The following is an 11,731-nucleotide window of genomic DNA, read 5'->3' on the forward strand; positions in this document are numbered from 1 at the left end:
TTATACTAAATTTCATTTTGAAATGTATACTTATATTATATTTTATATTACATTGTATATATATTGATTTTGTGTTTATATAATTATAATGGTTAATATTTATACATTTAGTTATATTAATATACCTATATATCTATATATGTGATTAGTATTGTATTTATGAAATATCATTAGTTTGTTATATGAAAAATTAATATAATCCTAGTATATGTAATAAGTATATATAATATACAAAAGATTTATTTGTTAAAATGATAGTTTCACTAGTAAAGTAAAAATGATAGTCTGAGTAAAAATAATATTTTTAATGATAGTAGTAAGTTTAATAATTTATTTATAAAAATAAGAACTTTACATTAAGGTCTTTATGATACAATTACATAGTTTAATTAATTAATATTTTATTGATAAAATATAGTAATATGTAATATTAATATAATTGTAATGTATTTTTATATCTATTTGAAATAATACAATATGAATGATAATAATGATAGTAATGATAGTAATAATAATAATAATATAAATGTTAAATAATAAAAAAAAATTAATAAAGATAATAACTTTACTAAAAATGTTAAGTTTTGATAAAAATTATAGTTTAATAAAAATGATAACTTTAATAATTGTAGTTAAAATGATACTTTTAATAAAAATGATAATAATAATAATAATAATTCTAATAATAATAATAATAATGATAATTTTTTTAAAAGTGATAATATTGATAATATTTCTTAATAATAACAACACTTATTAATGATAATCATATTAATAATAATAATGGTATTATCGATAATAATACTTTTCATAATAATAATAATGATAGTAATATTTATAAAGATGATAGTAATCCTAATTTTTAATGATAATAATAATCATGTTATTAATATTAGGGATAATAACAATTGACATAATAATAATAACAATAATAATAATAATAATAATAATAATAATATTAATAATAATAATAATAATAATAATAATAATAATAATAATAATAATAATAATAATAATAATAATAATAATAATAATAATAATAATAATAATAATAATAATAATAATAGGGAACTACCTCAAAGAATTAGTTTAAAAAAAAAATATGTGGCCTTGCCCAGTCTCGAACCCACAACCTCTCGCTCACGTTCGCAACACCCTAACAATTGAAGCAGTTCAGTTTTTCTGCTATTATAGTCCACTTATAAATATTTAACCCGTTTCTTTTTCCTATGTCTAGCCTGCCATCGACCCAATCTGCACAATTCTCGGCCCAACTGTACAACTCTCGGCCCAAGACAGAAACTAACATCTCAGCCCAACAAAAATAACAGCCCAAGTTCCATTAATAAGGATTCGGTGATAGGTGCTGTAGTGTCAAGAAAAAAATATCCGAATAGGGTTCTTTTCAAAAAAAAATTCGATAGGAACAAAAGGGAGTGGGGTCTTCGATTCATCTTATAAATATTCTACTAAAACAATATCATCTAAAATCATCATTTTAACTTTTCTGTTTCGTTATTTTCATTCCCATTAATCATCATCATCATTCTAATCCTAGTATAATCATCATCTCCATAATCGAGCATCTTCTTCTCAATATCTCTTATATTAATATCATCATATCTAACATAGTTACTCGTCATCATCATTAACATGATCAACCTCATCCTCGTGTACTATTCTCACGGTCCCGTATATCATTGATTGAACTATTTGGTACATGTTTGCAAGATGATATTCCATATAATTTAAAACAAAGAGAGTTGAGACAAAAAGGTTCTCATTTGCTCCTGTAATTGATGAGGGGAGACCCACAAAAAGAAAAGGAATTTGTCCCACTTGCTCCATACATGTCGGCCACATTCTATTAGAGTGGAACGTACATTTTTTTTTTAAAACAAAACCACACATCCCAACATACTCCTAGTTGGTCATGTTATTAAATTACTATGTTTCAATTGTCATTCCCATATCCACTCACCTTCACCCTCTTTAATCATTTATATATATATATATATATATATATATATATATATATATATATATATATATATATATATATATATATATATATATATATATATATATATATATATATATATAGAAAGAAAACGCAGCAAAGTGGTAGGGTTGTGGTGGTCATCGACCGAACAGAAGCAGGAAAGCAGATAGAGTAGCGAGAGGTAGAGATGGTGGTGGTATTCGGTACTTTTGATGAAGGTGGTTAAATGGGTTTATTGTGGTTTTGCGTTGATGGAGGTGACCATGGTTGATGATTTTGTGATTTGAACAAAATAGAAGAATGAAAGTTTACCTGTGTATATAGTTTCTTGGTGGTTCTTAGTGATCGAATAGCAGCAGATTGTTCTTGATAGTCGATGGTAATGGGATAAAGGATGATGTGATCAATGAAGAGAAAGGAACAAGAGAAGAAGGTGGGTGTTCAAGAGAGAAAGTGATTGAAAATTGATAAGGTAAAGTCAATTGATATCATATACACTGAATTTGTTTGAGTTTTATAACAATGGAGCTCGATAGGAGGAATCAATCGTACATAAAAAAAAACGATGTCGATTGCTAACAAATTTTGGATTCATCCTAGTGTTTTAAATTCCGATTCTTCATAGATTGGTACGAATGATATAGCTGTAAACTATTTTTAGGGACAGAAACAAAAATCAAGAGCAGTTTGATAAGGATAGGAAACAGAATACATTCCTTTATGTAATTATACAAGTATATACGGTGTCTGTATATGTAATTATATATGAATATATCTACATTTTGTGTATATAGATATGTATTTATATATAACTGTAATTATCTGTATAATATATCTGTATTGGTTTATTGAATATGTAAAGGAACATATTAATATTTATAATACAAACATTAATATTTAATATTAATATTAATAATATTAATAAAACTAATAATAATGATAATAGAAATAATAATGATATTAATATCATAATAATATTAATAAAAATACTGATAATAAAAACTTTAAATAAAAAATAATTATTTTTAGTAATCAAATTAATATAATAACTTATACATAACAACTTTATATATATATATATATATATTTTATATTATGAATAATAATATAAATAATACAATTATTGATATTAATATTACCAATAATAAAAGTAACGATAATAATATTAATATAACAATTATATTCAAACTTGCAATTTAATATCATTTATTATTTATGTAATATTATATTATTTGATGACGTTTACTGAATAATTAATATTTACATATTTTATATATATGATAGAGTCATATATAGTTTCAATATAACATATATATATATATATATTAACAATAACTTAATTATTCTAATTATTATTTTTACATTTTTAATTCCAATTAATTAAAGTATACTTTATTAATTCAAAATATTATATATATACTTATATTTATATTTATATAATATTTATACATATTTATTTACAAATAATTGTTCGTGAATCGTCGGAAGTGGTAAAAGTTAAATGAATCCATGTGAACAGTTCAGAAATTTTTGAGACTCAACAATACAGACTTTGCTTATCGTGTCGAAACCATATTAAAATTAAGTTTAAATTTGGTCGAAAATTTTCGGGTCGTCACACCAGTTCTATGGTACACAAAACTACCAATCGCCGGATTATGGTTTCCCTCAGAATACAAATCAGGGTCAATCCTCCAGTGCTACCCTGAACCCGAACGTGTCTATATACGATTATGGTTATGGTAGCACCCCTTAACAAACTCCAAGGAACTCTCCCTGTCATATGGGAGATATGGGAAGTCCATCATATGGACATCAAACTCCAAGGAACTATGCGTTTGAGTTAGGAGATATAGGAACTCAATCATATGTTCGGCGAAACTCTCTCTTCACGATGCCGGATATGGGAGGTTTATCACATGTTGATGAGAATCTACATCATGCGGAGGATCTAGCAGCTGATGAGCCTAAGCCACCACCACAGCAACTCCGGAGGAGTGACCGGGTTTCAATTCCACCACCATGTGGTACTGGCAGACACAAACATGGGCATAGACGTAGACGTTGATTGTGTGTATTATTAATCTAATGATTGTAATAGTTTAGTTTCTTTTTTTTTATGAAAACTCGTTATTAATTTTTATTATATTGATTGTATTTTTATTACAATAATTGTAATAATTTAATAATTGAAAACTCATTTTACAGTCAAATTAATAAACTAAAAATTTTATTACATAATAAAAACAAAAACTCATTATTAATAAACTAATAAATATTAAACACAACATAAATAATTTTATGGTTACATAATGAATAATACATAATAAAAACATAACATAAATATTAAAAAATCATAATAAAAAAATAAACACACAAACTCGCTTTTTAAATGCCGGTTTGCCCTTTTAGGACACGTGTGGCAGACAGAATCTCGAAAAGTGTTTTTGTGGGCCACGTGTATTCAAACCGGGAAATGAAACTTCGGTTTGGCCCCAAATCTTGCAAACCGGCAATCCAAAGATCGGTTTAACTATTTTTATAAAATTCGAGTTTGAATTTCAATTTTTATAATATACCATGCAAATAATTCAATTTTTTTTTTTTTTTTTTTAAATGTGGAATTGGTACCAGTTGTACATCGAGTTTCATTGAATCGGTTGTTGAGAAATGGTAGGTGTGAGATAATTATGGTGATCGAGTTTTAAGTAGAGTAAATAGATTAGTTAGCATGTAGAACAACACTAACAAGTACGTGGGACACATTTAATTATCTTAGGAGTTTATTTTTGTAGCTATAAATGTAGTTTTTTATTTAATTGAATTTGCAGTTTTTTTAGTAAGAAATACTATAAGAAAATTGCCTTAAGTGTGTTATTTGTAGGATATTTAAAACACTCGGTAACAAAAGCAAGTATTGTGGGCCTCTATGTTCCAATAATTAGTATTAGAGGCTAACTTTTAGGTTCGGGTTCGTTGGTAGCATGGTTAATCACCAAGTTATCACACTAAGTTCTCGTAGCAAGTAGTGAGAATGTAGCACTAGAAAGGTGATCACAACTCAAGATCAAAAGCAAGTAGCATGAAGCTTGTCGCAGGGTTGATCATAATTTGTGATCAGAAAGCAAGCAAGCAGGTAACAACATATTATCAAGAAAAAAGCAGTTTACGTCAACTGGAAGAAGCCGTAATTTGATCAGAGGCACCAGCAAAATGGCAGGAGCTTAACAGTAAGTCAACAATGTATCAATACGAATTATACAAGAAAGGAATGACAGGACAATGAAGGACGTGAACGATGTTTGTGTCAAAATTACGGCGGTGAATATTGCTTGAAGCTCAAAAACAGCAATGTAGTGGCCCAAAATGAAGACGTCAAAACTGGGTTTTGAAAGTTGGAATTTAATTAGTATGGAGTATTTATTTTGCATGTTAGTTTAATCAAATATTATTGGTGGAATTGGTATGAGTTGTACATCAAGTTTCATGAAATTGGTTTGGTTGTTGAGAATTGGTTAGGTGTGACTTATAAGTAGAGTATATATTAATTAAGATAAATAGATTAGTTAGCATCTAGAATATCTAAATCAAGTATGTGGGACACGTTTGTTTTTCATAGGAGTATATTTTTGTAGCTATAAATAAGAGCTTTTATTTCAATTGTAATGTAATTTGTAGTTTTTCTCATCAAAAAATATTCTAAGAAAAGTGCCTCAAGTATGTGTTCTAATTAAGTATGTGTTTATGTTTATAGTATGTTTATAGTATGTTTATGTTTATGTTTAAGTATGTTTATAGTATGTGTTTATGGTTGCCGAGTCCGAGAGTGTAGATGCCAATCCATCCTCATCACATGTGGCTCCCCCAAATACGACTAAAGGGAGGGGTTCGAGAAGAAGACGTCGGGTGCAAGGGGCCGAGAAGGAAAAGTTCGGTGAATTCATAAAAGACGCTTAATGTTGTCGGCGTTTAGATGGTTGCTAATCGTCCGTCCTACGTTTGATTGGTCACCCTCTATATCTCGTTCTTCCTTGTCTTTTGTATCGTGGTCATTTTTTCTTTTTTGTTGATTAGATCTTTTGTTTAGGTTCGAGCTTGGTTGGTTTGTAGTTTTGTTTTAAGCTCGGTTGACTTTGGTTGTACGTTATTTGAGCTTCAATTTTTGTTGAAGTTTCCATGTTTTTATGAAGTTTTCTGTTTTTTCGCCGAAAAAAAAAAAAAAAAAAAATTACAACACTTGATAAGAAAAGCAAGTATCGTGAACTTGTATGACTCAACACAAAAACCGGTTTTTTAAAATTTGGTTTCGTTTTTTTTCAATTTTTTTTTAAAACGATTTTTTTTCGGCTTTAAATGTGTGGAGTTGATTTTTATCAGTTTTGAACTCGTTTGTAGCGTTTTGTGTTTTTTCAGTTATATTTCGCATTTGACTTAGGTTTTTTTTTTTTTTTTTTTTTTTTTTTTTTTTTTTTTTTGCGGTTTGAGTTTTTACCCTATTCAATTTTTACGGGTCCGGTTTTATCCCGGATCCGATTATTACCGGTATGTAAACAAAAAAATGTAATAATGCTTAAACAACTATAATAATTAATACTCCGTAAAACAATATAATTATAAGTTATAACGGTTAAAACAGCTATAAATAATATAAAACGGTATAATGCTAACTTTTTTCAAACCATACAATTATACAACTAAAAATAATAATACAAATACATTCGAGCTTTGGTATGGTCATCACCCGAAAACGTATTCGTGTACTTAATTATATTGAGCTTCAGCACTGTCATCACTCGAAAACGTATTCGTGTACTTAAGTATATCAAGTTTTGGCATTATTATCACTCAAAAACGCATTCGCATACTTAAATATATTGAGCTTGGGCATGATATCACCTATTATACTCAAGTATAGAAGTCATCCAAAAAATCCTCTACATCTAGGAGTTGAACATCAAGTCCAATATTTACAATCATGAGTCCAATTATGAGTATCCTGCCATATCATTTAGGTAGAAAAAGGATTGAATCCCTACTACTTATCGGAAATCAGATTTCAATACAACAAAACACACAAAATAAACACATATATTCTGCCAATATGAGACAATCTTAAAGATTTTATTTCACAATATGAAAGAAAAACTTTTTCTGGATACTTCACAACAAACGTTAACCTTATTAAAATACGTATTAGTAAACTAACTACCAACTTGTGGTACATGTATCCCATGATCCACAATTTATTCTACTTTCTCGGCTAACCATTCGAAGCACCAGAAGACCATTTCGTTACCACACAACACAACTATGTACTTGATAGCATAGCGATTTCCTTCACAAGTTTGTCAACATTCAAAGCAGACGACCCATTAGGCGCGGTGGCAATCTGGGCCTTAGCCTTCCAATCCATGGCTTTGTTTCTCAACTTTTGACCCGTTTCACCCATCAACTCCCGTACAAGCTTTTCAACATTTTCCCTTTTCAAATTACCCTCCATCTCTAATCCAACCCCCCATTCATTGCATGTGTACCTACAATCAGTCATCTGGTCCCCCAAAACAGGCCTACATATCATTGGCACCCCAGCTGTCAAGCTTTCGATAGTCGAACTCCACCCACAATGAGTCAAGAACCCCCCAACCGAACCGTGGTTCAACACCTCTTCCTGTGAACACCAGCTTGCTATAAAACCTCTCTCTTTTATATGGTCCGCGTATTCGGGTGGTAAAACTGCTGACTCCCCTAAAACCATATCAGTTCTTATTATCCAAAGAAAATAGTGGTTGCTATTAGCAAGTCCCCAACCTAATTCTATAAGGTCTTCTCTGGACAACAATGCTGAACTCCCGACACTCACGTAAATGACAGAGTTCGGTTTCTTGGATTCGAGCCATTTCAAACATTCCGGCTCTTCTTTAAATAAACTGTAGCCATTGAAATTCGGTTCCTCTGTTTCCTTTTCTTCTTTTGGTATCTGATCAAGAAGTAACTGCATTGGGCCAACCGTGTAAACATGAGAAAACATCGACGAAAGAGCATCAACGATGCTACCCTCCAACTCATCAAACGTGTAGATGATATTATGTGAAACTTTGTGGGACCTTTGAGTAGCTTCCTTAAGGTAATTAAAGAACCTTCCGTTTGGTTCCGTCCAAACGAAGCTTGGCAGATCCTTTATACGTATACCTTTTATCCCTGGGATCCAATCAAGAGTTTTTTCTAGCGTTTCTTGACTTGTATCTACATATTCACATTAAAAACCAAATTTAAGTTAAATCATGTACACATAAAAAGAAGGGTCATCAAACTTTGAACTATTGTTATCCTCTGATGTTTTAGTCATCGGATACATACAATAGAATAGCAAAAGTAAAAATTTTGACACATATAATGTAAATTTTAAAAAAGCTGAATGCATACAATAGAATTTTATTTATAGTTTGATAAAAAGTTCAAACCTTTAAGTGGTACGATTCCTTTTTCGACCAAAGATTTCAACTGATAAAAACACATGTAGCTACATGCAGCTATAGCCCAGAAGAGCATGACCGGAATTTTTAGCTTTTGTGCAACATCAATAGTAAAACTGGACATAAGCCCATCAGAAATAATACAAGTTGGTGGATTTGGAAGTGATGTCATAAGATTATAAAAATAATCTATAAATTTGGTTTCCGGTTTGTTCCAAAGTTGAAGTCCAGAGTGGACTTCAGAAACAATACAGGTTGGTTGGTCGGGAATAGTTATGAAATGGAAACCGGGTGATCCGTCAAGGCAATGTGGGCCACCCGATTCAAGAAAACGCTTGTGGTTCATTTCTGTGTTGACGAATGTTACCCGGAGCCCCTTATGGTGAAACAGCTCTGCTAGTTTCAACATTGATTTTATGGCACTTGGTTGTGGATATGGTATGAATATTACATGCGGTTTCATGATGTCAGTTTTGGGCACTGTGGCCGTGTTTTTGGGTCTGTTTTTCGGAAGTGTAAGTTGGAGATTGCTTTTGTGTGTTAAAAGATGTACAAAGTTGTAGCAGTTATTATAGACTATAGAAATAGAAAAGCTAATTAATTGCGCACTGTCATAATTAGAGGACATTAATCACCAAAGAGTATGTATAATCATAAAGGTAATTAAGTCACACCCTGGCCATGTTTTTGGTTTCCCCATTTTTGTGATTTTAACTTGTGAGATAGCTAGCTGAGTGGTACGTTATTAAATTTCCTCACATTCTTGACAGTATTATTAATGAATATCAGTGAATACATAGAATTTTTTGATAAAAATATCATTAAGCTTTAGGTTTGTCTACGGTTCATGTTCAACCCAAAATAAATAAATAAATAAATAAAACCATAAATTAAACATATATAGTTTTTTTTTTTTTTTTCTTTTCTTTTTATTATGTAATCCATATACTTAAAAAAATAAAAAACTAATCTGGACTATAAATTTATTATTTATGTGTCTTTATCAACATATGTAAAATTTTGAATCACATTAATTTTGTCAAATTTTGTAAAACTGCATACAACATATATAAATCCAGGATGAACCTGATAGGAAAATAATCACAACGGACAATCTACAAAGCGGAAACAAACCCGTTTGACCAATACTTTCCCGACCCGTATGAACCGATGAGGATGCTAACAAACAAGCTATACCAAATCCAACCCAAATCAGTAGCTAAACAATACCAAATCAGTAGCAAATCAGTAGATAAGCAATAATCAAGCACACACAATACACACAAGACTTTTTACGTGGAAAACCTCTCAAAATCGAGGGTAAAAAACCACGGGACTCGTAAGCCACTTACATTCCACTATCATCAACAAGAGAGCAATACAATAATCCTTCGCTAGATCAACTAGAGGCAAGGTTGTAAAAGACGCGAGTCGGGGACGCATCGGTCATGCCTAAAAAATGACGCGTCGGACGCAACGGTGACGCAACGTGCGTTGACTAACGTTGACTTTTTAAAATAGTTTTATTAAATATATATTTATATATAATATTATATAGATCAAATCTTTAAATATAAACTATATTTACAATAAGCATGAACAATTAACAATTATTAATAATAATAATAATATTACAAAAATAAAAAATAAAAAATTTGACCGACTTTGACCGACTTTGACCGATTTTGACCGACTCTGACTGACTTTTTTCCCGAATTAGACCGACTTTTTCCGACTTTTTACCTTTGACCGACTTTTTAGCAACGATGCGTCGATCATGCCTAAAAAACGACGCGTCGGCCGACGCGTCAGCCAACTCGGCCGACTTTTACAACACTGACTAGAGGTATACAACATCATCATACTCTTGAACTACAACAATCAACAAGTATATGAAACAATTAAAGACAAAAGAGGAATGATTTCACCCAAAAAACTGCAGTCTGATCCAGAAGCTATAACTCGAGTTACAGACCTCTTTAAACGAATTAAACGGTTGAAAACCTTGGCACTGATGTTAGGAAGACACAGCCCAAATTTGATGAAGATCCAACGGATAGATCTCCGGGGATCGTCGATTTTCTGGACTGCTGTCACTATAGATGGAAATTGAAGATCACACACTTTTTCTTGAAAACCTTCTGCTCTCTTGATCTGGAAATTAGCTGGATAGTTGACTCAAATAATGCCCTTAGATGTTTGACCAGGCCAACCTTCATCTTGGGCCTAATTTGTTGGGCTTGGGCCTCATCATGATTGGAAACCAATTTAAACCCAACAAATCTCCCCCTTTCCAATTATGAGGAAGGGATCGCCATCCCGGCGATCGAGCAACATACCTTGAGCTTCTCACTTGCTAAAGCCTTTGTGAACATGTCGGAACCATTATCATCGGTATGAACTTTATCAAGTTCAAACAAACCATCTTCAAGACGTTCTCTAATCCAATGATACCGCACATCAATATGTTTTGTCCGCTTATGATACATAGAATTTCTAGCCAAATGAATCGCACTCTCATTATCACAAAGAACCACATATCATGATTGCTTAAACCCAATGTCTTGTAGAAATCTTTTCATCCACAATAGTTCTTTGCACGCTTCTGTTGCTGCCATATATTCAGCCTCGGTCGTAGACAATGCAACACATTTTTGCAACCTTGATTGCCATAAAACTGCTCCCCCTGTGAAAGTCATTAAATATCCAGAAGTAGATTTCATGTTATCTTTGTTTCCTGCCATATCTGAGTCTGTATAACCAACAAGAATCGGCTCTCCATTTCGAAATGTGATACCCAACTTTGAAGTACCTCGTAAGTATCTCATAATCCATTTAACTGCTTCCCAATGCTTCTTACCCGGATTTGACATAAATCGACTAACAACATGATAGTGCTACAAATGAACATATATTCAGGCGCAATATCTTTCCAATATGTAAAGTTTTCAGTTGCAATTGTTCTATTTTCAAGTAATATTCGTTTAAATAAATAAGTACGAAGACAAAAGGCGAAAACGAAGATTTGAAGACGCAAATGACCAAAAAGCTCAAATGTACAAGATACAATCCAAGTGGTTCAAATTATTGATGAGAAACGTCTAAAAATGACAAGAGTACAAGTCGCAAAACGCAAAGTACAAGATATTAAATTATACGAAAAGGCGTTCGAAAATTCGGAACCGAGACATGAACTAACTTTCAACGCTCGACGCAACGGAGCTGAAAGTACAAGTCAACTATGCACAAGTGTAAA

The 11,731-nt window shown here is 31.3% G+C and overlaps 1 protein-coding gene across 1 annotated transcript; it reads right to left on the bottom strand.

The window, feature by feature from the left end:
• Nucleotides 1–7,310: 7,310 nt before the first annotated feature.
• LOC139868338 (UDP-glycosyltransferase 85C2-like) lies at nt 7,311–9,103 on the bottom strand. The gene is made up of 2 exons (XM_071856675.1): nt 8,464–9,103; nt 7,311–8,245 (listed from the first exon to the last, which is right to left on the bottom strand). The coding sequence occupies exons 1-2, from the start codon at nt 9,101–9,103 to the stop codon at nt 7,311–7,313; spliced, it is 1,575 nt and encodes a 524-aa protein (XP_071712776.1).
• Nucleotides 9,104–11,731: the final 2,628 nt, after the last annotated feature.

Source organism: Rutidosis leptorrhynchoides, chromosome 9 (genome assembly GCF_046630445.1).
Source record: "Rutidosis leptorrhynchoides isolate AG116_Rl617_1_P2 chromosome 9, CSIRO_AGI_Rlap_v1, whole genome shotgun sequence".
NCBI classification, from domain to species: domain Eukaryota; kingdom Viridiplantae; phylum Streptophyta; class Magnoliopsida; order Asterales; family Asteraceae; genus Rutidosis; species Rutidosis leptorrhynchoides.

Excerpts from the sequence above, each read along its gene's own strand:
- LOC139868338 (XM_071856675.1), bottom strand. The coding sequence starts at position 9,103 with ATGTCCTCTAATTATGACAGTGCGCAATTAATTAGCTTTTCTATTTCT. Across the intron at positions 8,246-8,463 it reads AGGAATCGTACCACTTAAAG|ATACAAGTCAAGAAACGCTA; the intron begins GTTTGAACTTTT and ends GTGAATATGTAG.